Source organism: Entelurus aequoreus, linkage group LG03 (assembly GCF_033978785.1).
Source record: "Entelurus aequoreus isolate RoL-2023_Sb linkage group LG03, RoL_Eaeq_v1.1, whole genome shotgun sequence".
In the NCBI taxonomy this organism is placed as follows: Eukaryota; Metazoa; Chordata; class Actinopteri; order Syngnathiformes; family Syngnathidae; genus Entelurus; species Entelurus aequoreus.
This window is the reverse complement of record NC_084733.1, coordinates 84,547,957-84,573,359: the sequence shown is the minus strand read 5'-3', so window position 1 is coordinate 84,573,359 and position 25,403 is coordinate 84,547,957. Positions and strand designations below refer to the sequence as shown.

The window sequence follows — 25,403 nt, the reverse complement described above, 5'->3', positions numbered from 1 at the left end:
TATCAACATTATAGTTTACTTTTATGATCAATGACCCCGTCTGACATTAGAGGGCGTGGCCAAGCGTCCAAAGGAAACCACGTGGTTTCCTGAAAGCTGACGTCACACGAGCAGGAGTCAGTCTTTAATGGTGTTCTGTTGCGCAAAAAAAAAAGCAATAAAGTGTTCATTGTGAAGAAAGGAGGATTCACGGTTCAAAACAATGGACAACTCCTTTAATCCTTTTGTCAGGACGAGCACCCGCCTTTACTACACGCTGATTGGCTGCCGACTGTGCATTGCGGCTTTCTATTGGTTGAACAAAGCGCCAGTCAAGGCGGGAGTGCCGCATAATGTGAAAGTGAACGGGACCTGCTAAGTGAAAACAAGCGTCAAACTGACTAGCGGATAAAAGAAGTGGTAGTAATTTCAAAATAAAATAAAGACAGTGACTCATAATTACTGTAAATTACATTCGATAACCTTTTTGTGTGAAAAAAAATCATGTCATTTGACATTTATTACTTAAAACGTTTAATTGTAGCGCATTCCCTCTACATTAACTCAACTCCACGACGGAATTATCTTAATTTTGTGACTCCACGCCGGTTTCTCCTGTCTGTAGTATCGATAGCTTGACGATCCATCGGAGCCGGCTGAGGTCCAGAAGTGAAGAAGATTGTGTTCGAGCCGGCTCCTTTGTCGTCCTCCGGTCCGACTTGTCGTGTGTTCTTTGCGGCTTAGACCGGCTTCCTGCTCCTCCCTCGGTACGGCGGGTGTATCGTGAGTCCGAACGCCACCATGGAGATCGAGAAGGAAGTGAAGAAGGTGAGTTTCCGCCCAGCCAAGGTGCGCGTGCACGCAGCAGGTGACCACCCCCCCCTCCCAAAAAAAGTTCTCAAAGTTTCTTTTTGTACACTTTTATTCACAATGTGTCCCTTAAGTAACTACTTCCCTTTTAGTTTGATTCATTCATGTTTGACGTCCACTGACTCATGTTGCTGCTCTTTTAAACGACTTCGCTAAACTAGCTAACGGCAAACATTAGTGAAATGTGACATTTGTTTCAATACATACATTTAAACTTATAAAATACTTGTTAAACATACACAATTACATCTACATAAAGCATTGAAAATGTATCTAAAAGGCGCTTTTCTTTCTATAGTTCCTATTTTCTCAGGCCAAGGTCCATATGTATATTGTATTATTACGATGACGTCATGGCTTTGCCAGTAAACCTGTGGACTGGTGTGACGTCATCACCATGCGCTTTGGAGCCAGCAGGGTCTATTGGTACTGTACGGCAGTGGTTCTTTTTTCACCGGGTACCACCCATAATGACCGACGTTAAAAATACAATAGCATAGTAGGCCCAAGTATTAATTAAAAACAAGGAAGAGGTTTTATTTAACAAGTCTATTTGAATATTTATGGTCACCGTAACATCACACACAGTTTAAACCAGACCTGGGCAAATTAAGGCCCCGGGGGCCACATGCGGCCCGTTGATCTTTCCCAAATAATTTTTTTAGATCTTTAAGATCGAAATATTCGCCGCCATTATGATGTGCAGTGATGTTTTCTAATGACCGTAAGTCTTCAACTATACAAAGTATTTCAATGGTTGGAACCTGCGCTTCCTACGTCACAGCAGCTCAGACGAGGTACCAAGCAGTGTGGGCGGGAAGCGTTTCCACAGAATCGGAAGGAGATTTTCACAACAAAGTTCTAAAGCCTAGTGATGTATAGAATAGAATAGAAAGTACTTTATTGATTAGAGATGTCCGATAATCATACTTGCCAACCCTCCCGTTTTTACCGGGAGACTCCCGGTATTCAGCGCCTCTCCCGATAACCTCCCGGCAGAAATTTTCTCCCGACAAACTCCCGGTATTCAGCCGGAGCTGGAGGCCACGCCCCCTCCAGCTCAATGCGGACCTGAGTGGGGACAGCCTGTTCTCACGTCCGCTTTCCCACAATATAAACAGCTTACCTGCCCAATGACGTCATAACTGTAGAATGATCGAGGGCGAGTTCTTGGTTTCTTATGTGGGTTTATTGTTAGGCGGTTTCATTAACGTCCTCCCAGCGCCGGTAACAACACACAACAACAGCAGTCACGTTTAGTCTACCGTAAAGCAGTTCGTCTGCCGTAAACAGCAATGTTGTGACACTCTTAAACAGGACAATACTGCCATCTACTGGATAGCCTCCAGAACACTGAAATTCAAGTATTTATTTTATTTATATGTATAATAAAATAAATATATATGTATATATATATAGCTAGAATTCACTGAAAGTCAAGTATTTCATATATATATATATATATATATATATATATATATATATATATATATATATATATATATATATATGAAATACTTGAGTTGGTAAATTCTATCTTAAATATATTCCCCTTTTAACCACGCCCCCAACCACGCCCCCCACCCCCCACCTCCCGGTATCGGAGGTCTCAGGGTTGGCAAGTATGCCGATAATATTAAAGATTAAGATTAAAGTACCAATAATTGTCACACACACACTAGATGTGGTGAAATTTGTCCTCTGCATTTGTCCCATCCCCTTGGGGAGCAGTGGGCAGCAGCGGTGCCGCGCCCGGGAATCATTTTGGTGATTTAACCCCCAACTCCAACCCTTTGTTGCTGAGTGCCAAGCAGGGAGGTTATGGGTCACATTTTCGGCCGATAAATGCTTTAAAATGTAATATCGGAAATTATCGGTATCGTTTTTTTTTATTATCGGTATCGTTTTATTTTTTTAAAAATTTTTTTTAATTAAATCAACATAAAAAACACAAGATACACTTACTATTAGTGCACCAACCCAAAAAACCTCCCTCCCCCATTTACACTCATTCACACAAAAGGGTTGTTTCTTTCTGTTATTAATATTCTGGTTCCTACATTATATATCAATATATATCAATACAGTCTGCAAGGGATACAGTCCGTAAGCACACATGATTGTGCGTGCTGCTGCTCCACTAATAGTACTAACCTTTAACAGTTAATTTTACTAATTTTCATTCATTACTAGTTTCTATGTAACTGTTTTTATATTGTTTTACTTTCTTTTTTATTCAAGAAAATGTTTTTAATTTATTTATCTTATTTTATTAATTTTTTAAAAAAGGACCTTATCTCCACCATACCTGGTTGTCCAAATTAGGCATAATAATGTGTTAATTCCACGACTGTATATATCGGTATCGGTTGATATCGGTATCGGTAATTAAGAGTGGGACAATATCGGATATCGGCAAAAAGCCATTATCGGACATCCCTATTATGGATCCCTGGGGGAAATTCAGTAAATATCAGGGGCCGTATTTATCAAGCGTCTTAGAGTGCCATTTTACACTTAAGTCCTGAGAATATGCAAAATTTAGTCCTACTCTCAAACTTAAGAATAAAAGCTATTTATCAGCTTTCTTAAGTCTAAGAATCACTCCTACTCTCCACGATATTTAAGAGACCTTCAGAGGTGTCTTAACTGGTTAGGAGTTGCCAGCAGGGGATGGCACTGAGGCGAGAGAGACGTGCGCGAATGTTCAGGGAGGGAAGGATGTCCTGGCTTTTTTTGATGATGAGCAGCAGATCAAACGGTATCGTTTAGACAGAGCGGGTATTATTTTTTTGTCACAGATTTAATAATTTTCATTTCCTTGTTGATTTCTGCATGAGGCTGCAGTGGGCTAGTTTATATGGAGCCACCCACACCGGTTTCAAATTAGTTGCCTAATTAATGAATTGGAAAGAAAATGTTATGAGAGTAGCGTATGTGTGTGTGTGGCCCTTTAATAGGTGACAGCATGTGAGGTGAGTGACGTCAGTGAGTGTGTGGGCGAGAGAAGAGAAGAGGGAGCGGGGACTAGTTTGTTTTGTATTATTTTGTAGTTTATTGTCAAAATATACACTCCCATTGTCCACTTAAATATTTCTAAGATATTTCTTTATTCTTAGACAAGGGATTCCCTTCCGTGATTGGTCATTTCTATGGACACAGAAATGACGTCACATTGTAATGTCGTAATTCAGCTCTGAGTGTGACACTTAAGATTCAGTCCTACACTTCGCCGAAAGAGTGAGTAAGACGCTTGATAACTAACTTTTAAGTGCAGCTTTCAGCGAAGAATTTATTTACTCTTAAGTCAACTCTTAAGGGACTTCTTAGGAGTAATTCTAAAAAGCTTGATAAATATGGCCCCAGATATGTCATATTGTAGGAGGGTTTATTTTGTACCCTCCGCGTTCATATTTCACCGTTTGTTGCATTTTTGTTGCGTTTCACTTGATTGTAAAATATGTCGATCGAAAGGGGGTGTGACGCTGATATTTTGTCAATATTCAGTGTTTTATCCTTCATAGAAAAATGTAAAATTCCATTACGGTTTTTAAGGCGGTCTGTCATTACGTTTTTAGCATTCAATCAGACATTATTGTGAGGTTTTGTATTAATGTTCCTAAAAATAGATATACCGGCCCCCAGACACATTTTTTTCTCTAAATGTGGCCCCCGAGTCAAAATAATTGCCCAGGCCTGGTTTAAACAGTGACACTGTGTTTGGATATTTAATTGAATGATTCTTTGGTGTACCACTAGATGGAGCCCGAGTACTACTTGTGGTGCACGCACCACAGTTTGACAACCATTGTTGTACGCTGTTTGGGGATCGCTAGTTAGCAGTCAGAAGCACATGTTGTGTATTTGCCGTGCAGATGAATGAAGTAGTTTGCTGGATGACTAACGGTAATGATGATGGATGATGCTTTGTTGTGTCGCTAGGTGACCCAGACACATATAAACAAAACACCCTACACATGCTGACGACAGGCCGGGGGTCCCTGGGTTTAAGATCATCCATGAAATCTGCAATAATGTGTAAATAATCATCCCTGCAGCATGTTTGTGCTTCATAAAACAGATGTTTGATTGGAACATCTGCTACATTAACGAAGGAAGTCGCCCTACTCAACATCTCAACATGTTTGGACTGTTCAGACGGAATAATCACTCATTCTTCCGTTCTTTGATACTTTTAAGTTTTGGCTGATTCTACACATTTGCGTGCGGATGACTTTATGAACTTCATAAGCAATAAAGTCACGTAATCATTGTGGTATCGACTATATACACGGCTCTTGTACTTTGGTATCGTTACAGTCTATATTTGTATAGGTCCACCCATTTGTTTACATTGAGTAGCTGTTAGCGGTTAGCTATTGTATCCTCCTAGGGCAGGGGTAGGCAACCCAAAATGTTGAAAGAGCCATATTGGACCAAAAATGCCAAACAAAAATCTGTGTGGAGCCACAACAAATTAAAAGCCTTATATAAGTGTAATAATGAAGGCAATACATGATGTAAGTGTCTATATTAGCTATTTTAGCCTACTTTTAAAATGGCTTTAAAAGTCTTACATAAGTGTTATAATGAAAGCAACACATGATGTAAGTGTCTATATTAGCCTACTATCAAAATGACTTTAAAAGTCTTATATAAGTGTTATAATGAAGGCAACACGTGATGTAAGTGTCTATATTAGTTATAATAGCCTACTATCAAAATGACTTTAAAAGTCTTATATAAGTGTTATAATGAAGGCAACACATGATGTAAGTGTCTATATTAGCCTTCTATCAAAATGACTTTAAAAGTCTTATATAAGTGTTATAATGAAGGCAACACATGATGTAAGTGTCTATATTAGCCTTCTATCAAAATGACTTTAAAAGTCTTATATAAGTGTTATAATGAAGGCAACACATGATGTAAGTGTCTATATTAGCCTTCTATCAAAATGACTTTAAAAGTCTTATATAAGTGTTATAATGAAGGCAACACATGATGTAAGTGTCTATATTAGCTATATTAGGCTACTATCAAAATGACTTTAAAAGTCTTATATAAGTGTTATAATGTAGGCAACACATGATGTAATTGTCTATATTAGCTATATTAGCCTACTATCAAAATGACTTTAAAAAGTCTTATATAAGTGTTATAATGAAGGCAACACATGATGTAGGTGTCTATATTAGCCTACTATCAAAATGACTTTAAAAGTCTTATGTAAGTGTTATAATGAAGGCAACACATGATGTAAGTGTCTATATTAGCTATAATAGCCTACTATCAAAATGACTTTAAAAGTCTTGTATAGGTGTTATAATGAAGGCAACACATGATGTATGTGTCTATATTAGCTACACTACCGTTCAAAAGTTTGGGGTCACCCAAACAATTTTGTGAAATAGCCTTCATTTCTAAGAACAAGAATAGACTGTCGAGTTTCAGATGAAAGTTCTCTTTTTCTGGCCATTTTGAGCGTTTAATTGACCCCACAAATGTGATGCTCCAGAAACTCAATCTGCTCAAAGGAAGGTCAGTTTTGTAGCTTCTGTAACGAGCTAAACTGTTTTCAGATGTGTGAACATGATTGCACAAGGGTTTTCTAATCATCAATTAGCCTTCTGAGCCAATGAGCAAACACATTGTACCATTAGAACACTGGAGTGATAGTTGCTGGAAATGGGCCTCTATACACCTATGTAGATATTGCACCAAAAACCAGACGTGTGCAGCTAGAATAGTCATTTACCACATTAGCAATGTATAGAGTGTATTTCTTTAAAGTTAAGACTAGTTTAAAGTTATCTTCATTGAAAAGTACAGTGCTTTTCCTTCAAAAATAAGGACATTTCAATGTGACCCCAAACTTTTGAACGGTAGTGTATATTAGCCTACTATCAAAATGACTTTAAAAGTCTTGTATAAGAGTGTGAATGTTGTCTGTCTATCTGTGTTGGCCCTGCGATGAGGTGGCGACTTGTCCAGGGTGTACCCCGCCTACCGCCCAAATGCAGCTGAGATAGGCTCCAGCGACCCCAAAAGGGACAAGCGGTAGAAAATGGATGGATGGATGGGTGAAGGCAACACATGACGTTGATTGGTGGGCAGAGGGAAGGCACTTTCAGAATGGGAAGAAGACGGATAAAAAGCGCCCTGGCTCATATTATCAAGGGTTGGAATTGGGGGTTAAATCACCAAAAATAATTCCCGGGCGCGGCCACCGCTGCTGCTCACTGCTTCCCTCACCTCCCAGGGGGTGATGGGTCAAATGCAGAGAATAATTTCGCCACACCTAGTGTGTGTGTGACAATCATTGGTACTTTAACTTAATTACCATCGACGTCACCACGGCGCCATCATGTGCGTGAAATTAGTACTTTTTTTACATTCATGAGTACCGCAGTACTTTAACAACTCAACACAAAACGTGTACATTTGTGCAAATTATAAAAAAAATGTGTTATTATTTATTTATATAACAATTATTAATATCGTCATCGCCGTGACAACATAAAGGAAACATTTCGAGGTTCTGTAGTCCTGTGTACCTAATGAAGTGGCTAGGGAACTCGGACCGTCGGCCATTGTTGCTGCGCATCTGGTGGAAGCGAGGGCGGCCGTATTAAAGTCACGTGACACTTTGATCACGTCAGGGTTGGATCGGCGGCCGTCCCTAATGAAGTGTCCACACGTGGCGGCGTCTCGTCACGTGACCCGTCTTGTGAGCCGCCATGTCCAGTGTTTCCCATAAACTGCCAAGATACCTGTGGCGGTGGGGGCGTGGCTATGGGCGTGGTCACCATGACATCATCGAGCAATTTGCATAATTTACTACAATGATTTGATTTTCTCTAAAAAGGCTCAAAAAATGTATACTTACTAATTAATAATAAGTTTTGTTTTAAACGTCCATCCATCCATTTTACAATATAATTACAACACTTTATGTACATATTTATATACAGATTTGAACAATAAGTTATTCACTGAAATATATTTATTAATTGTGGTTCTTACAAAAAATATATCTTATAAAATATAAAAGGTAACATGTCTCAAAGCTCTGCCCCTTTAATTAGTGCATACGAAATAATTTAACTTTAGCCTACTACTACAACCATATTATTTACCAGCAACATAAAGTGAAACAGAGGCAGAGGTGTCCTGCCACAGTCAGTAACAAATAAACAGACAACAGTAGTGGTGGTAGATAGACACAGAGCTTCATCAAACATCTGATCCACTGAACAAAGAGCTCCAAAAATCTTGAACATTAGACTGCCATCAGTTTTACTCCCTACACTTAACCATGTGTTTCCTACTGCCTGCAGACTTTGCACCCTTTGTTATATACACATGTTGTGTTTCTAATATAAATACATTTAATAAAGTCAAATACAAATAAGGCAACAAGAGAAGTATCCTACACTTCTCTTTTGTAAAGTAAATCTGAACAGCCTATATGGGCATCTACATCAACTATATGATTTGCCTGAGAAGCTGGAGAGGACAAAAAAAAAAAAAAAAAAAAAATTAATTTATTTTTTTTATTTTTTATTTTTTATTTGTGGCGGACGTAATTCTTTCGTGGCGGGCCGCCACAAATAAATGAATGTGTGGGAAACCCTGATGTCGTCTTCCTCACGCCCCCGTTGTGCTCCTTGTCTCGCAGATGACGCTGGGTCACGAGTTCGGCGCTGGAGCGTCCTGCCTGAAGTGCAAAGACAAGTGTGAAGGCTTCGAGCTCCACTTCTGGAGGTCAGTACACGTCACGCCGCTCTCATCCCAGGCGTGAACACAACCTGGGCCAAAACCAACGCTTGTTGTTTCTATTCAAAAGTACGAGATCGGTGGATTTTTGTCTTCCGATGCCGATAAAAAGGCAGATCTTCATTTGTTTTATGTTCCCCGGCTGTTTTATTTTATCTTATTTGAACTAAGCAAAATTATCTGTCAAGAGAACAATAAAATTTGGCTTGTCAGGACTTTCCAAAACAAGTAAAATTAGCTAACTTCAATGAACCCCAAAATACCTTAAAATAAGTATATTCTCACTAATAACAAGTGCACTTTTCTTGGTAGAAAAAAAATAGACCTTTTTGCTCAATATGTAGCAAAATATTCTTAAATGAAGTAAATGCTAGTGCCATTATCTTGACATAGTTATATGCGCTCGGCATTACATTTCTTGAAACCAGCAAACTTATACTAAAAACTAATTTATTGTTCTTAATGGAAAGGCAACAAGGCAACCGCTTGTTACTCTCAGGGCTCCTCGCCACTCAGGCAAATCGTATTGTCTAAAAAGGCATTTTTCCATCGATAACATGACATCATCGCACCAAGTGTGTGCTCTTTCAGTCAATTAGTGCGCATATATACAGCCCGGCCCCCAGCCAATAATGTTCTAATTGTAATTTTTAAAGAATTCATCTGAATGTGCATGAACCATTTCTGTTCAAAATTGTTAGAAATGTTAAATATTTCAATATTAACTGTCAATTTACTGTACTGTGCCAGCTGTACTACTTTATAGTATATTTATAAGAACGTATTTTCTATTGTTTCATTGAAAATAAAACAGCAAAGTCCGTTTGGCTGTCATCTGTTTTAATTATGAGACACAATTGTGTCAAAGTCATGATTTTTTTTTTCACGCTTGAAATAAGAAATGATTACTTTAAAAAAGTAGTTTTATACTTGTGAGTGGTGATGACACAGCTTTGCAACAGTTGATATTCTACTTTCAAGCATGTTTTACTCAATATAGCTCATCAAATCTCAGCAACAAGCTGTAATATCTTACTGACATCATTTAGGACCAAAACCCTTAAAACAAGTAAAACACTCCAACATAAAATCTGCTTAGTGAGAAGAATTATCTTATCAGACAGAAAATAAGCAACTATCACCCTTATTTGAGATATTTAATCTTACTTAGATTTCACTTTTTGCAGTGCAGCTAGCAGCGAACTGTGGATGTTCACAGTGTGGAGCCGCTCCACTTGGTTATTATTCGTCCATTGCAGCAAATAAAGTACATTCCTCACAAGTACTATTAAGACTGGAGGATAAAAATGTTGCACACTAAGAACAGATAAGAAGGCATGCTAATTGCTAAGCCAGCTGCTAAACTAGCGTATAAATGATTCTTAATCAAATTTTAAAAAATTAAAAAAATTCTAATTTGTAATCTTTATTATGTACTTAACACAAAAAGGTGAAATAACTGAAAACATGTTTTATACTCTAGTTTCTTCAAATTAGCCACCCATTGCTCTGATTACTGCTTTGCACACTCTTGGCATTCTCTCGATGAGCTTCAAGAGGTAGTCACCTGATGTGATGTCATAGTTTTGATGCCTTCAGTGACAATCTACAAGGTAAATAGTCATGAAAATAAAGAAAACACATTGAAATGAGAATTTGTGTCCAAACCTTTGCCCTGTACTGCATACACAGTGTATATATATATTAGGGCTGCAACTAACGATTAATTTGATAATCGATTAATCTGTCGATTATTACTTCGATTAATCGATTAATAATCGGTTAAAAGACACAAACTAAATTTCTACCCTTTCCAGTATTTTATTGAAAAAACCCAGCATACTGGCACCATACTTATTTTGATTATTTTTTCTCAGCTGTTTGTGAATGTTGCAGTTTATAAATAAAGGTTTATTAAAAATAAATAAATACATTTTTAAAAAAGCCTCTGCGCATGCGCATAGCATAGATCCAACGAATCGATGACTAAATTAATCGGCAACTATTTTTATAATTGATTTTAATCGATTTAATCGATTAGTTGTTGCATCCCTAATATATATATATATATATACTTTACACTGTATGTATTTACTGTACACTGTGTATATATATGTATGTATATATATATATATATATATATATATATATATATATATATATATATATATATATATATATATATATATATATATATATATATATATATATATATATATATATACATACATACATCCATTTTCTATCGCTTGTCCATATATATATATATATATATATATATATATATATATATATATATATATATATATATATATATATATATATACATATATATATACATATATATATATATACATATACATACATATATATATATAACAAAGATACTGTACACTGAATGTATATACTGTAAATGTATAGGTGTGTGTGTGCATGCGTGTGTGTGCACATACACTTCCCATATAGAAGTGTCTTTAAAAGTCACTTGGTAAAATGGAAACAGGACCAGACGTGTGTAGAGTTCTACTTCAGGCAAAACTTCAACACAACACTGTGGCAAACATGGGAAACACTGACTCACTCCTACATTCCACTGTGTGTGTGTGTGTGTGTGTGTGTGTGTGTGTGTGTGTGTGTGTGTGTGTGTGTGTGTGTGTGTGTGTGTGTGTGTGTGTGTGTGTGTGTGTGTGTGTGTGTGTGTGTGTGTGTGTGTGTGTGTGTGTGTGTTCGTGTGTGCGCGCCGTGGGTTGAGTGAAACAAAGTCTTGTGTCTGGACCCCAGTTGTGTTGAAGTGATGGTCACAACAAAGAAACTCTGCAGCCCGCTGACCTCATGTTGCTTGTCAGGAAAGGTTGTCTTGTGCTAAATATGAACACTCCTCTCTTTTCTGCCTGAAAGTAGAAGAATGTGAAATGTGTTCTAGTCCAGTGTTTTTCAACCACTGTGCCAGTGCCGTGAGATACAGTCTTTTGTGCCGTGGGAGGTTATCTAATTTCACCTATTTGGGTAAAAAATATTTTTTGCAAACCAGTAATTCTAGTCTGCAAATGATGTGTTGTTGTTGAGTGTCTGTGCTGTCTAGAGCTTGGCAGAGTAACCGTGTAATACTCTTCCATATCAGTAGGTGGCGGCAGGTAGCCAATTGCTTTGTAGATGTCGATACAGCGGGAGGCAGGGTGCAGGTAAAAAGGTGCCTAATGCTTAAACCAAAAATAAACAAAAGGTGAGTGCCCCTAAGAAAAGGCATTGAAGCTTAGGGAAGGCTATGCAGAACGAAACTAAAACTGAACTGGCTACAAAGTAAACAAAAACAGAATGCTGGACGACAGCAAAGACTTACTGCGGAGCAGAGACGGCGTCCACAATGTGCATCCGAACATGACATGACAATCAACAATGTCCAGTGTTTCCCATAAACTGCCAAGATACCTGTGGGGGAGGGGGCGTGGCTATGGGCGTGGTCACCATGACATCATCAAGTAATTTGCATAATTTACTACAATGATATGATTTTCTCTAAAAAGGCTAAAAAAAATGTATACTTACTAATTAATAATAACAGTTTTGTTTTAAACGTCCATCCATCCATCCATTTTACAATATAATTACAACACTTTATGTACATATTTATATACAGATTTGAACAATAAGTTATTCACTGAAATATATTTATTAATTGTGGTTCTTACAAAAAATATATCTTATAAAATATAAAAGCTAAAATGTCTCTTAAAGCTCTGCCCCTTCAATTAGTGCATACTAAATAATTTAACTTTAGCCTACTACTACAACCATATTATTTACCAGCAACATCAAGTGAAACAGAGGCAGAGGTGTCCTGCCACAGTCAGTAACAAATAAACAGAAAACAGTAGTGGTCAAATACAAATAAGGCAACAAGAGAAGTATCCTACACTTCTCTTTTGTAAAGTAAATCTGAACAGCCTATATGGGCATCTACATCAACTATATGATTTGCCTGAGAAGCTGGACAGGACAAAAAAAAAAAAAAAAAAAGTTAAAAATAAATAAATAAATAAAAAATAAATATTTTTTTAAATTATTATTTTTTATTTGTAGCGGACGTAATTATTTCGTGGCGGGCCGCCACAAATAAATGAATGTGTGGGAAACACTGATGTCCCCACGAAGAAGGATAAAAACAAAGTAGATGCGGGAAATATCGCTCAAAGGAAGACATGAAACTGCTACAGGAAAATACCAAAAAAGGAGATAAAGCCACCACAAGAAGTAAAACACTACACACAGGAAAACAGCAAAAAAGTCCAAATAAGTCATGGCGTGATGTGACAGTACACCTACTTTGAGACAAGAGCTATAGTGATGCATGCTTGGTTATGGTTTAAAGTCATATCCAACAATTGCGACAACGACTTTTTGCTGTCAACTGAGTTTCGTTTTTTAATGATTTCTGCTGGTGGTGTGCCTCCGCATTTTTCCAACGCAAAAAATGTGCCTTGGCTCAAAAAAGGTTGAGAAACACTGCTCTAGTCAACATCAGTAGAAGAACACAAGTATGAGCTTCTTGGCACTGGATACTTATGTACATGGGATTGTTTACTTTTTTAATTTAAAAAAACAATGTCATTATGGGGTAATGTGTGTAGAATTTTGAGGACAAAAATGAATGTCTTCCATTTTGGAATAAGGCATGACAAAAAGTACTTTGTGGATGCACTATGCGTCTCTTTAAAGGCCTACTGAAAGCCACTACTACCGACCACGCAGTCTGATAGTTTATGTATCAATGAAGAAATCTTAACATTGCAACACATGCCAATACGTCCGGGTTAACTTATAAAGTGCAATTTTAAACTTCCGGTTGAAAACGTCTATGTATGATGACGTATGCACGTGACGTCAATGGTTGAAATGGAAGTATTCGGACACATTGAATCCAATACAAAAAGCTCTGTTTTCATCGCAAAATTCCACAGTATTCTGGACATCTGTGTTGGTGAATCTTTTGCAATTTGTTTAATGAACAATGGAGATTGCAAAGAAGAAAGTTGTAGGTGGGATCGGTGTATTAGCGGCTGGCTGCAGCAACACAACCAGGAGGACTTTGACTTGGATAGCAGACGGGCTATCCGACGCTAGCCGCCGACCGCATCGATGATGGGGTGAAGTCCTTCTTCGCGCCGTTGATCGCTGGAACGCAGGTGAGCACGGGTGTTGATGAGCAGATGAGGGCTGGCTGGCGTAGGTGGAGAGATAATGTTTTTAGCATAGCTCTGTGAGGTCCCGTAGCTAAGTTAGCTTCAATGGCGTCGTTAGCAACAGCCAGGCTGGAAAGCATTAACCTTGTGTTTACATGTCCATGGTTTAATAGTATTGTTGATCTTCTGTCCATCCTTCCAGTCAGGGGTTTATTTCTTTAGTTTCTATCTGCAGTTAAGCACGATGCTATCACGTTAGCCCCGTAGCTAAAGTGCTTCGCCGATGTATTGTCGTGGAGATAAAAGTCACTGTGAATGTCCATTTCGCGTGCTCGACTCTCATTTTCAAGAGGATATAGTATCCGAGGTGGTTTAAAATACAAATCCGTGATCCATAATAGAAAAGTGAGAAAGTGTGGAATCCAATGAGCCAGCTTGTACCTAAGTTACGGTCAGAGCGAAAAAAGATACGTCCTGCACTGCACTCTAGTCCTTCACTCTCACGTTCCTCATCCACGAATCTTTCATCCTCGCTCAAATTAATGGGGTAATCGTCGCTTTCTCGGTCCGAATCGCTCTCGCTGCTGGTGTAAACAATGGGGAAATGTGAGGAGCCTTTCAACCTGTGACGTCACGCTACTTCCGGTACAGGCAAGGCTTTTTTTTATCAGCGACCAAAAGTTGCGAACTTTATCGTCGATGTTCTCTACTAAATCCTTTCAGCAAAAATATGGCAATATCGCAAAATGATCAAGTATGACACATAGAATGGATCTGCTATCCCCGTTTAAATAAAAAAAATTCATTTCAGTAGGCCTTTAAAGGCGTAAGAAGAAGTGGTCCGCCTTCAGTGGATTGTTGAAGAACATTCCCACTTCATCTTCATCAGAGTAACGTTGTCACAAAGTCATGGTGCAACATTTCAAAGTGATTATTTTGGTGTGTGCGATGCAGGAAGATCTGCCGGAACTGCAAATGTGGTCTGGCGGAGCACAACGTGCAGATGAACTCAGAGGAGAACAAGAAGGTGGGCAAGTTGTTCGAGGACACCAAGTACACCGGCCTCATCGCCAAGCTCAAGACAGACGGCGTCTCCGGGTACCGCGGCAACGCCGTCACCATCACGCTGGCCGGCCCCGCCACTGCCCACGCCGTAGTACTCCCCGCCGTGCCTTCGGCCGCCGCCATCGTGCCTCCAGCCACTGATGCTTCTGCCCGGCACACTAAGGGCGTGGCCACCGGAGGCGCGGCCTCTGGGGCCGTGGCTTCTGGGGGCGCGGCCTCAGGAGGTGCAGCCGTAGCGAGGGCAGCGCCCGGCGGTGGGAAGGCTCAACTGGCACCAGCTGGTGTTGCACCGCTCCAAGTGAGCACAGCGACCATTTGCATTGGGTCGTCTACCGCTGATGTCGTGCCCGTTCACAAAGACATGCCTCTCAAGTCTGTCACGTACGAGTGGGCGCCACCTGTGGCCAACAAATATGTGGTAAGTGTTAGTACTTGAATATGCAGATTATGTGGTAAATGTTAGTACTTGAATATGTAGATTATGTGGTAAATATTAGAACTTGAATATGTAAATTATGTGGTAAATATTAGTACTTGAATATGCAGATTATGTGGTAAATGTTACTACTTGAATATGTAGATTATGTGGTAAATGTTAGTACTTGAATATGTAGGTTATGTGGTAAATGTTAGTACTTTAATATGTATATTATGTGGTAAATGTAGGATTTGAATATGCAGATTATGTGGTAAATGTTAGTACTTTAATATGTATATTATGTGTTAAATGTAGGACTTGAATATGTAGATTATGTGGTAAATGTTAGTACTTGAATATGCACATTATGTGGTAAATGTTAGTACTTTAAAATGTATATTATGTGGTAAATGTAGGACTTGAATATGTAGATTATGTGGTAAATGTTAGTACTTTAATATGTATATTATGTGGTAAATGTAGGATTTGAATATGTAGATTATGTGGTAAATGCTAGTACTTGAATATGCAGATTATGTGGTAAATGTTAGTACTTGAATATGTAGATTATGTGGTAAATGTTAGTACTTGAATATGTAGATTATGTGGTGAATGTTAGTACTTGAATATGTAGATTATGTGGTAAATGTTAGTACTTGAATATGTAGATTATGTGGTAAAAGTTAGTACTTGAATATGTAGATTATGTGGTGAAAGTTAGTACTTGAATATGTAGATTATGTGGTAAATGTTAGTACTTGAATATGTAGATGATGTGGTAAACGTTAGTGATTTATTCTCATTCATTATTAATATGTGTTTGTTTATTCCATGTTTACCTGTTAATTGTTGACCTTGATGTTGGGTGAGCGCGAGAAAATGCAATAAATCAATCCAAGTGAAATAGTGAAATGTTTGGAAGGAGTTTTAGGTCAAGAAAACATTTAACTTGGCCTTGCTAGCACAACCCGAGTTGTTGTTGTGTCTGAGTTGCTATCTCGTTCTCCTCTGCTGTGATTGGTCGATTTGTCTTTAATCGCCGTTCTCTCGTCCCTTTTCCTCGTCTGGCAGGCGGTGCAATACATCCAACTGCTGCCGCCCGAGAAGCGGCCCGTGGCGGGTTCGGAAGGCGCCCTGTACCGCCGCCAGCAGATGGCCCGCCAGCTGCCCGAACACGACCAGGACCCCGCCAGGTGCCACGACCTGAGCGCGGCCGAGGTCAAGCAGATGCAGCAGTACGTGCGCAAGTACAAGGACGAGGCCCTGGGCATCGGAGACGTCAAGATGCCTGAGGAGATGGTTCTGGTGCGGGCGGCGGCTCTGGGTGCCGGTGACGCCGCGGGGGCTAAAGATGGAGCCGCGGCAGGCGGAGTGGGCCCGCAGGCTGCCGGAGCACGAGCGGGGTCCGCGTCCGGAGGGTCCGTTCCTGCCGGAGGAGCCGTGGGCACTGCAGCCACCGCCGGGTTGCAACTAAGTGGATCATCGCAGAAAAGCTTTGTAAGAACTTTTAACGTTTTTAACTTTATGGTTTTAAACCGTTTTGCCTCCATGTTGTTGTCGTGTTTTCCAATCATGTTGTTGTGTGTCAAAAAGTGTAAGATTGCATGTTGTTGTGTGTCAAAAAGTGTAAGATTGCATGTTGTTGTGTGTCAAAAAGTGTAAGATTGCATGTTGTTGTTTGTCAAAAAGTGTAAGAGTGCATGTTGTTGTTTGTCAAAAAGTGTAAGATTGCATGGTGTTGTTTGTCAAAAAGTGTAAGAGTGCATGTTGTTGTGTGTCAAAAAGTGTAAGATTGCATGTTGTTGTGTGTCAAAAAGTGTAAGAGTGCATGTTGTTGTTTGTCAAAAAGTGTAAGATTGCATGTTGTTGTTTGTCAAAAAGTGTAAGATTGCATGTTGTTGTTTGTCAAAAAGTGTAAGATTGCATGTTGTTGTTTGTCAAAAAGTGTAAGATTGCATGTTGTTGTTTGTCAAAAAGTGTAAGATTGCATGTTGTTGTTTGTCAAAAAGTGTAAGAATGCTTGTTATTGTTTGTCAAAAAGTGTAAGAATGCATGTTGTTGTTTGTCAAACAGTGTAAGATTGCATGTTGTTGTTTGTCAAAAAGTGTAACAATGCATGTTGTTGTTTGTCAAAAAGTGTAAGATTGCATGTTGTTGTGTGTCAAAAAGTGTAAGAGTGCATGTTGTTGTTTGTCAAAAAGTGTAAGAGTGCATGTTGTTGTGTGTCAAAAAGTGTAAGATTGCATGTTGTTGTTTGTCAAAAAGTGTAAGAGTGCTTGTTGTTGTTTGTCAAAAAGTGTAAGAGTGCATGTTGTTGTCATCCCTGCCAGTCATGTGTGTAAGAGTGCATGTTGTTGTTTGTCAAAAAGTGTAAGATTGCATGTTGTTGTTTGTCAAAAAGTGTAAGATTGCATGCTGTTGTTTGTCAAAAAGTGTAAGAGTGCATGTTGTTGTTTGTCAAAAAGTGTAAGAGTGCATGTTGTTGTCATCCCTGCCAGTCATGTGTGTAAGAGTGCATGTTGTTGTCGTCCCTGCCAGTCATGTGTGTAAGAGTGCATGTTGTTGTCATCCCTGCCAGTCATGTGTGTAAGAGTGCATGTTGTTGTCATCCCTGCCAGTCATGTGTGTAAGAGTGCATGTTGTTGTCGTCCCTGCCAGTCATGTGTGTAAGAGTGCATGTTGTTGTCATCCCTGCCAGTCATATGTGTAAGAGTGCATGTTGTTGTCATCCCTGCCAGTCATGTGTGTAAGAATGCATGTTGTTGTCGTCCCTGCCAGTCATGTGTGTAAGAGTGCATGTTGTTGTCATCCCTGCCAGTCATGTGTGTAAGAGTGCATGTAGTTGTCATCCCTGCCAGTCATGTGTGTAAGAGTGCATGTTGTTGTCATCCCTGCCAGTCATGTGTGTAAGAGTGCATGTTGTTGTAATCCCTGCCAGTCATGTGTGTAAGAGTGCATGTTGTTGTCGTCCCTGCCAGTCATGTGTGTAAGAGTGCATGTTGTTGTCGTCCCTGCCAGTCATGTGTGTAAGAGTGCATGTTGTTGTCATCCCTGCCAGTCATGTGTGTAAGAGTGCATGTTGTTGTCATCCCTGCCAGTCATGTGTGTAAGAGTGCATGTTGTTGTCATCCCTGCCAGTCATGTGTGTAAGAGTGCATGTTGTTGTCATCCCTGCCAGTCATGTGTGTAAGAGTGCATGTTGTTGTCATCCCTGCCAGTCATGTGTGTAAGAGTGCATGTTGTTGTCATCCCTGCCAGTCATGTGTGTAAGAGTGCATGTTGTTGTCGTCCCTGCCAGTCATGTGTGTAAGAGTGCATGTTGTTGTCATCCCTGCCAGTCATGTGTGTAAGAGTGCATGTTGTTGTCGTCCCTGCCAGTCATGTGTGTAAGAGTGCATGTTGTTGTCGTCCCTGCCAGTCATGTGTGTACGAGTGCATGTTGTTGTCGTCCCTGCCAGTCATGTGTGTAAAAGTGCATGTTGTTGTCATCCCTGCCAGTCATGTGTGTAAGAGTGCATGTTGTTGTCATCCGTGCCAGTCATGTGTGTAAGAGTGCATGTTGTTGTCGTCCCTGCCAGTCATGTGTGTAAGAGTGCATGTTGTTGTCGTCCCTGCCAGTCATGTGTGTAAGAGTGCATGTTGTTGTTGTCTCTGCCAGTCATGTGTGTAAGAGTGCATGTTGTTGTCGTCCCTGCCAGTCATGTGTGTAAGAGTGCATGTTGTTGTCGTCCCTGCCAGTCATGTGTGTAAGAGTGCATGTTGTTGTTGTCTCTGCCAGTCATGTGTGTAAGAGTGCATGTTGTTGTCGTCCCTGCCAGTCATGTGTGTAAGAGTGCATGTTGTTGTCATCCCTGCCAGTCATGTGTGTAAGAGTGCATGTTGTTGTCATCCCTGCCAGTCATGTGTGTAAGAGTGCATGTTGTTGTCATCCCTGCCAGTCATGTGTGTAAGAGTGCATGTTGTTGTCATCCCTGCCAGTCATGTGTGTAAGAGTGCATGTTGTTGTCATCCCTGCCAGTCATGTGTGTAAGAGTGCATGTTGTTGTCATCCCTGCCAGCCATGTGTGTAAGAGTGCATGTTGTTGTCATCCCTGCCAGTCATGTGTGTAAGAGTGCATGTTGTTGTCATCCCTGCCAGTCATGGGTGTAAGAGTGCATGTTGTTGTCATCCCTGCCAGTCATGTGTGTAAGAGTGCATGTTGTTGTCATCCCTGCCAGTCATGTGTGTAAGAGTGCATGTTGTTGTCATCCCTGCCAGTCATGTGTGTAAGAGTGCATGTTGTTGTCAGCCCTGCCAGTCATGTGTGTAAGAGTGCATGTTGTTGTCATCCCTGCCAGCCATGTGTGTAAGAGTGCATGTTGTTGTCATCCCTGCCAGTCATGTGTGTAAGAGTGCATGTTGTTGTCATCCCTGCCAGTCATGGGTGTAAGAGTGCATGTTGTTGTCATCCCTGCCAGTCATGTGTGTAAGAGTGCATGTTGTTGTTGTCTCTGCCAGTCATGTGTGTAAGAGTGCATGTTGTTGTCATCCCTGCCATTCATGTGTGTAAGAGTGCATGTTGTTGTCATCCCCAGTCATGTGTGTAAGAGTGCATGTTGTTGTTGTCTCTGCCAGTCATGTGTGTAAGAGTGCATGTTGTTGTCATCCCTGCCAGTCATGTGTGTAAGAGTGCATGTTGTTGTCATCCCCAGTCATGTTTGTAAGAGTGCATTTTGTTGTCATCCCTGCCAGTCATGTGTGTAAGAGTGCATGTTGTTGTCATCCCTGCCAGTCATGTGTGTAAGAGTGCATGTTGTTGTCATCCCTGCCAGTCATGTGTGTAAGAGTGCATGTTGTTGTCGTCCCTGCCAGTCATGTGTGTAAGAGTGCATGTTGTTGTCATCCCTGCCAGTCATGTGTGTAAGAGTGCATGTTGTTGTCATCCCTGCCAGTCATGTGTGTAAGAGTGCATGTTGTTGTCATCCCTGCCAGTCATGTGTGTAAGAGTGCATGTTGTTGTCGTCCCTGCCAGTCATGTGTGTAAGAGTGCATGTTGTTGTCATCCCTGCCAGTCATGTGTGTAAGAGTGCATGTTGTTGTCATCCCTGCCAGTCATGTGTGTACGAGTGCATGTTGTTGTCGTCCCTGCCAGTCATGTGTGTAAAAGTGCATGTTGTTGTCATCCCTGCCAGTCATGTGTGTAAGAGTGCATGTTGTTGTCATCCGTGCCAGTCATGTGTGTAAGAGTGCATGTTGTTGTCATCCCTGCCAGTCATGTGTGTAAGAGTGCATGTTGTTGTCGTCCCTGCCAGTCATGTGTGTAAGAGTGCATGTTGTTGTTGTCTCTGCCAGTCATGTGTGTAAGAGTGCATGTTGTTGTCATCCCTGCCAGTCATGTGTGTAAGAGTGCATGTTGTTGTCATCCCTGCCAGTCATGTGTGTAAGAGTGCATGTTGTTGTCATCCCTGCCAGTCATGTGTGTAAGAGTGCATGTTGTTGTCATCCCTGCCAGTCATGTGTGTAAGACTGCATGTTGTTGTCATCCCTGCCAGTCATGTGTGTAAGAGTGCATGTTGTTGTCATCCCTGCCAGTCATGTGTGTAAGAGTGCATGTTGTTGTCATCCCTGCCAGTCATGTGTGTAAGAGTGCATGTTGTTGTCATCCCCAGTCATGTGTGTAAGAGTGCATTTTGTTGTCATCCCTGCCAGTCATGTGTGTAAGAGTGCATGTTGTTGTCATCCCTGCCAGTCATGTGTGTAAGAGTGCATGTTGTTGTCATCCCCAGTCATGTGTGTAAGAGTGCATTTTGTTGTCATCCCTGCCAGTCATGTGTGTAAGAGTGCATGTTGTTGTCATCCCTGCCAGTCATGTGTGTAAGAGTGCATGTTGTTGTCATCCCTGCCAGTCATGTGTGTAAGAGTGCATTTTGTTGTCATCCCTGCCAGTCATGTGTGTAAGAGTGCATTTTGTTGTCATCCCTGCCAGTCATGTGTGTAAGAGTGCATGTTGTTGTCATCCCTGCCAGTCATGTGTGTAAGAGTGTATGTTGTTGTCATCCCTGCCAGTCATGCCGCCACTGCCAGCAGCCCATGCGTGCGGGCGACCCCGCCGTCTACGCCGAGCGTGCGGGCTACGATACGCTGTGGCACCCGGCGTGCTTCGTGTGCTGCACGTGCGGCGAGCTGCTGGTGGACATGATCTACTTCTGGAAGAGAGGCAAGCTCTACTGCGGCCGTCACTACGGCGACAGCGAGAAGCCGCGCTGCGCGGGCTGCGACGAGGTAAAGCGCATATCTTGAGGGGGCGTGTCCTGCGTGCTCGCTCACGGCGCGTGTGCTCCTGCGCCCGCAGCTGATCTTCAGTAACGAGTACACTCAGGCCGAGGGGCAGGACTGGCACCTGAAGCACTTCTGCTGCTTCGACTGCGACCTGGTCCTGGCGGGGGAGACCTACGTGATGGAGCGCGACAAGCCCGTCTGCACGCCATGCTACATGAACAACTACGCTGTGGTGAGACGCCCTCATTTCTCTCGCTTTTTTTTGTACATCAAATTATGCCGACAATTTCACTGGAAAAAAATCGGTAGCAAAATACGTGTTCAACAGTTCATTTTATACAATTTCAGTATATATAAAAATGTGTTTTAGAATTACACCAAATGTTTCAGCACTGAATTTTAAAAACAATTAATTTTTTTACACAAAATGTTTAAATACTGACTTTTTAAAACACTGAATTATTAAACACTGCCTTTTTATACACGCATTTTTTAAACACTGAATTTTTATACACTGAATTTTAAAAACACAAAATTTGTTTATATTGATATTTTTAAACACTGGGTTTTTAAACACTGAATTTTTATACACTGGATTTTAAATACACTGAATTTTTATACACTGAATATATAAACATTATATTTTCAAACACTGATTTTTTCACACTGAATTTTCAAACACTTAATTTTAAAAACACAAAATTTGTTTGTATTGATTTTTTTCAACACTGGGTTTTTATACACTGAATTTTTATACACTGGATTTTAAATACACTGAAATTCATACACTGAATTTTTATACACTCAATTTATAAACATTATATTTTCAAACACTGATTTTTTTCACACTGAATTTTCAAACGCTTAATTTTAAAAACACTGAATTTTTAAACACTGAAACGTGTACACTGAATTTTTAAACACTGACTTTTCAAACACTGAATTTTAAAAACACTGCATTTTAAAAAACGAATTTTTTTTTACCCTGAATTTTTCGACATTGAATTTTCAAACACTGAATATTTTTTACACAGAATTTTTAAACTTTGAATTTTCAAACACTGGATTTTTAAAACACTGAATTTTCAAAACACGGAATTTTTACACACTGGATTTTCAAACACTTAATTTTCAAAACACACACTTTTAAAAACACTGAATTTTCAAACACTGAATTTTAAAATCACAATTTTTTTACACAAAAATTTTTTTTACACTGAATTTTAAATACGCTGAATTTTTTTACACTGAATTTTCAATCACCTAATTTTTTACACTCAATTTTCAAACACTGAATTTTAAAAACACTGATTTTTAAAAACACTGAATTTTCAAACACTGAATTTAAAATCACAACATTTTTTTACACAAAATTTTCAAACACTGAATTTTAAATACAGTGGATTTTTTTACACTGATTTTTCAAACACCGAATTTTTTCAACTGAATTTTCAAACACCACATTTTCTAACACTGAATTTTAAAAACTGAATTTTTTTTTACACTGAATTTTTCAAAATTGAATTTTCAAACACTGAATTTTTTTTACACAGAATTTTTAAACTTTGAATTTACAAACACTGAATTTTTAAAACACTGAATTTTCAAAACACTGAATTTTTATACACTGGATTTTCAAACACTTAATTTTCAAAACACACATTTTTAAAAACCCTGAATTTTCAAACACTGAATTTTCAAATCACAATTTTTTTACACAAAAAGTTTTTTTACACTGAATTTTAAATACGCTGAATTTTTTTACACTGAATTTTGAATCACTTAATTTTTTACACTGAATTTTCAAACACTGAATTTTAAAAACACTGCTTTTTAAAAACACTGAATTTTCAAACACTGAATTTAAAATCACAACATTTTTTTACCCTAAATTTTCAAACACTAAATTTTAAATACAGTGGATTTTTTTACACTGATTTTTCAAACACCGAATTTTTTACACTGAATTTTCAAACACCACATTTTCTAACACTGAATTTTAAAAACTGAATTTTTTTTACACAGAATTTTCAAACACTGAATTTTTAAAACACTGAATTTTCAAAACATGGAATTTTTATACACTGGATTTTCAAAACACACATTTTTAAAAACACTAAATTTTAAAACATTGAATTTGAAAATCACAATTTTTTTACACAAAAATTTTTTTTACACTGAATTTTAAATATGCTGAATTTTTTTACACTGAATTTTCAATCACCTAATTTTTTACACTGAATTTTCAAACACTGAATTTAAAGAACACAGATTTTTAAAAACACTGAATTTTCAAAACACACATTTTTAAAGACACTGAATTTGCAAACACTGAATTTTAAAATCACAATTTTTTTACACAAAATTTTTTTTTTACACTGAATTTTAAATACGCTGAATTTTTTTACACTGAATTTTCAATCACCTAATTTTTTACACTGAATTTTCAAACACTGAATTTTAAAAACACAGATTTTTTAAAAACACTGAATTTTCAAACACTGAATTTTAAATACAGTGGATTTTTTTACACTGATTTTTCAAACACCTTAATTTTTTACACTGAATTTTCAAACACCACATTTTTTAACACTGAATTTTCAAACACTGTATTTTAAAAACACTGCATTTTGAAAACAAAATTTTTTTTACACTGAATTTTTCAACATTTAATTTTCAAACACTGAATTTTTTTACACTGAATTTTCTAACTTTGAATTTTCAAACATTGAATTTTTATACACTGAATTTTCAAATACACATTTTGCTAACATCATTTTCGATGGAACTGTCAGTGATGTAAAAAAGTCAGTTTTACAAAGTCGAGTGTCAAGAAAGGTTTCGGCCAGAAGACACAAAGGATGCTGGGAGGTGACAAACACGAGACGAGCGCATGAATTTTGACGTGCGTCCTCCACCCGCACAGAAATGCTCGTCCTGCCAGCAGCCGGTGGAACCGGAAGCCCAGCGCGTGTCGTACGGCGAGCACCACTGGCACGCCGAGCCGCACTGCTTCAAGTGCGCCGGCTGCAGCAAGTGTCTGATTGGCCAGCGCTTCATGGCGGCGCAGGGACGCCTCTTCTGCTCCGCGGAGTGCAAGAGGAACAGCGCCGCCTAGAGGCTCCTGAAGGTACCACACCTACAAATCCACTGCACGCACTTCCCACTCCGGCGCTCATATTACCGTAATGCCACCGATAAAGTGGCAGCACAACTACTGAATGTCACATTCCTGCAGAAATATGACAATTTTTCTGGAATAAAAGTCTGTCAAAAGCAAATATGGCTGACATAAATCATCATGGAAGTCCGAACTAGGGTTTGCAAAAGTATTGATTTATTCCAAACATGGGGTGTGGAAGTCGCCTCCCAGCAGCTCCACGGCACAAGAGCCCAGCGTGCAGGTTCAACAAGGTTTGAATCAAAATGTTTTCTTTCCTACAACACTTTTCTCTCCTAGAACGTGACTTTTCAGCCACGTCCGTAACCTCCGGACTCCTCTGCTCCCGGCCGCTTACTGTTAAAGACAACAGATGACTAGATTAACACGTACCACCTGTGAAATCTAATCACCTGCCAGCTGTGTCTCGCCGTCAACACATGCCCCGCCCCTGCCCGATGGTGCTCGTCCTCAGTACCATGGACAGCGGCGGTGACTTTTCCTCCTGCAAGCAGCGCTGACTACACCACTTTAGTATGGGGAACACATATTCACCATTAATTAGTTGCTTATTAACATGCAAATTAGTAACATATTGGCTAATTATTAAGTACTTATTAATGCCTTATTATGCATGGCCTTATTATACAACCAGTAAGCCATTAACTAAGAGTATTCCCTCAATAATCTCAG

General features: G+C 39.4%; 1 protein-coding gene across 1 annotated transcript; it reads left to right on the top strand.

Annotated features, from left to right (window-relative positions):
• The first annotated feature begins 380 nt into the window (after window positions 1–380).
• Window positions 381–25,403, top strand: tes (testis derived transcript (3 LIM domains)). The gene is made up of 7 exons (XM_062040723.1): window positions 381–807; window positions 8,531–8,616; window positions 14,763–15,291; window positions 16,363–16,788; window positions 21,338–21,553; window positions 21,624–21,782; window positions 24,477–25,403. Exons 1-7 carry the CDS (start codon window positions 781–783, stop codon window positions 24,666–24,668), a joined length of 1,635 nt encoding a protein of 544 aa, XP_061896707.1. The 5' UTR covers window positions 381–780; the 3' UTR covers window positions 24,669–25,403.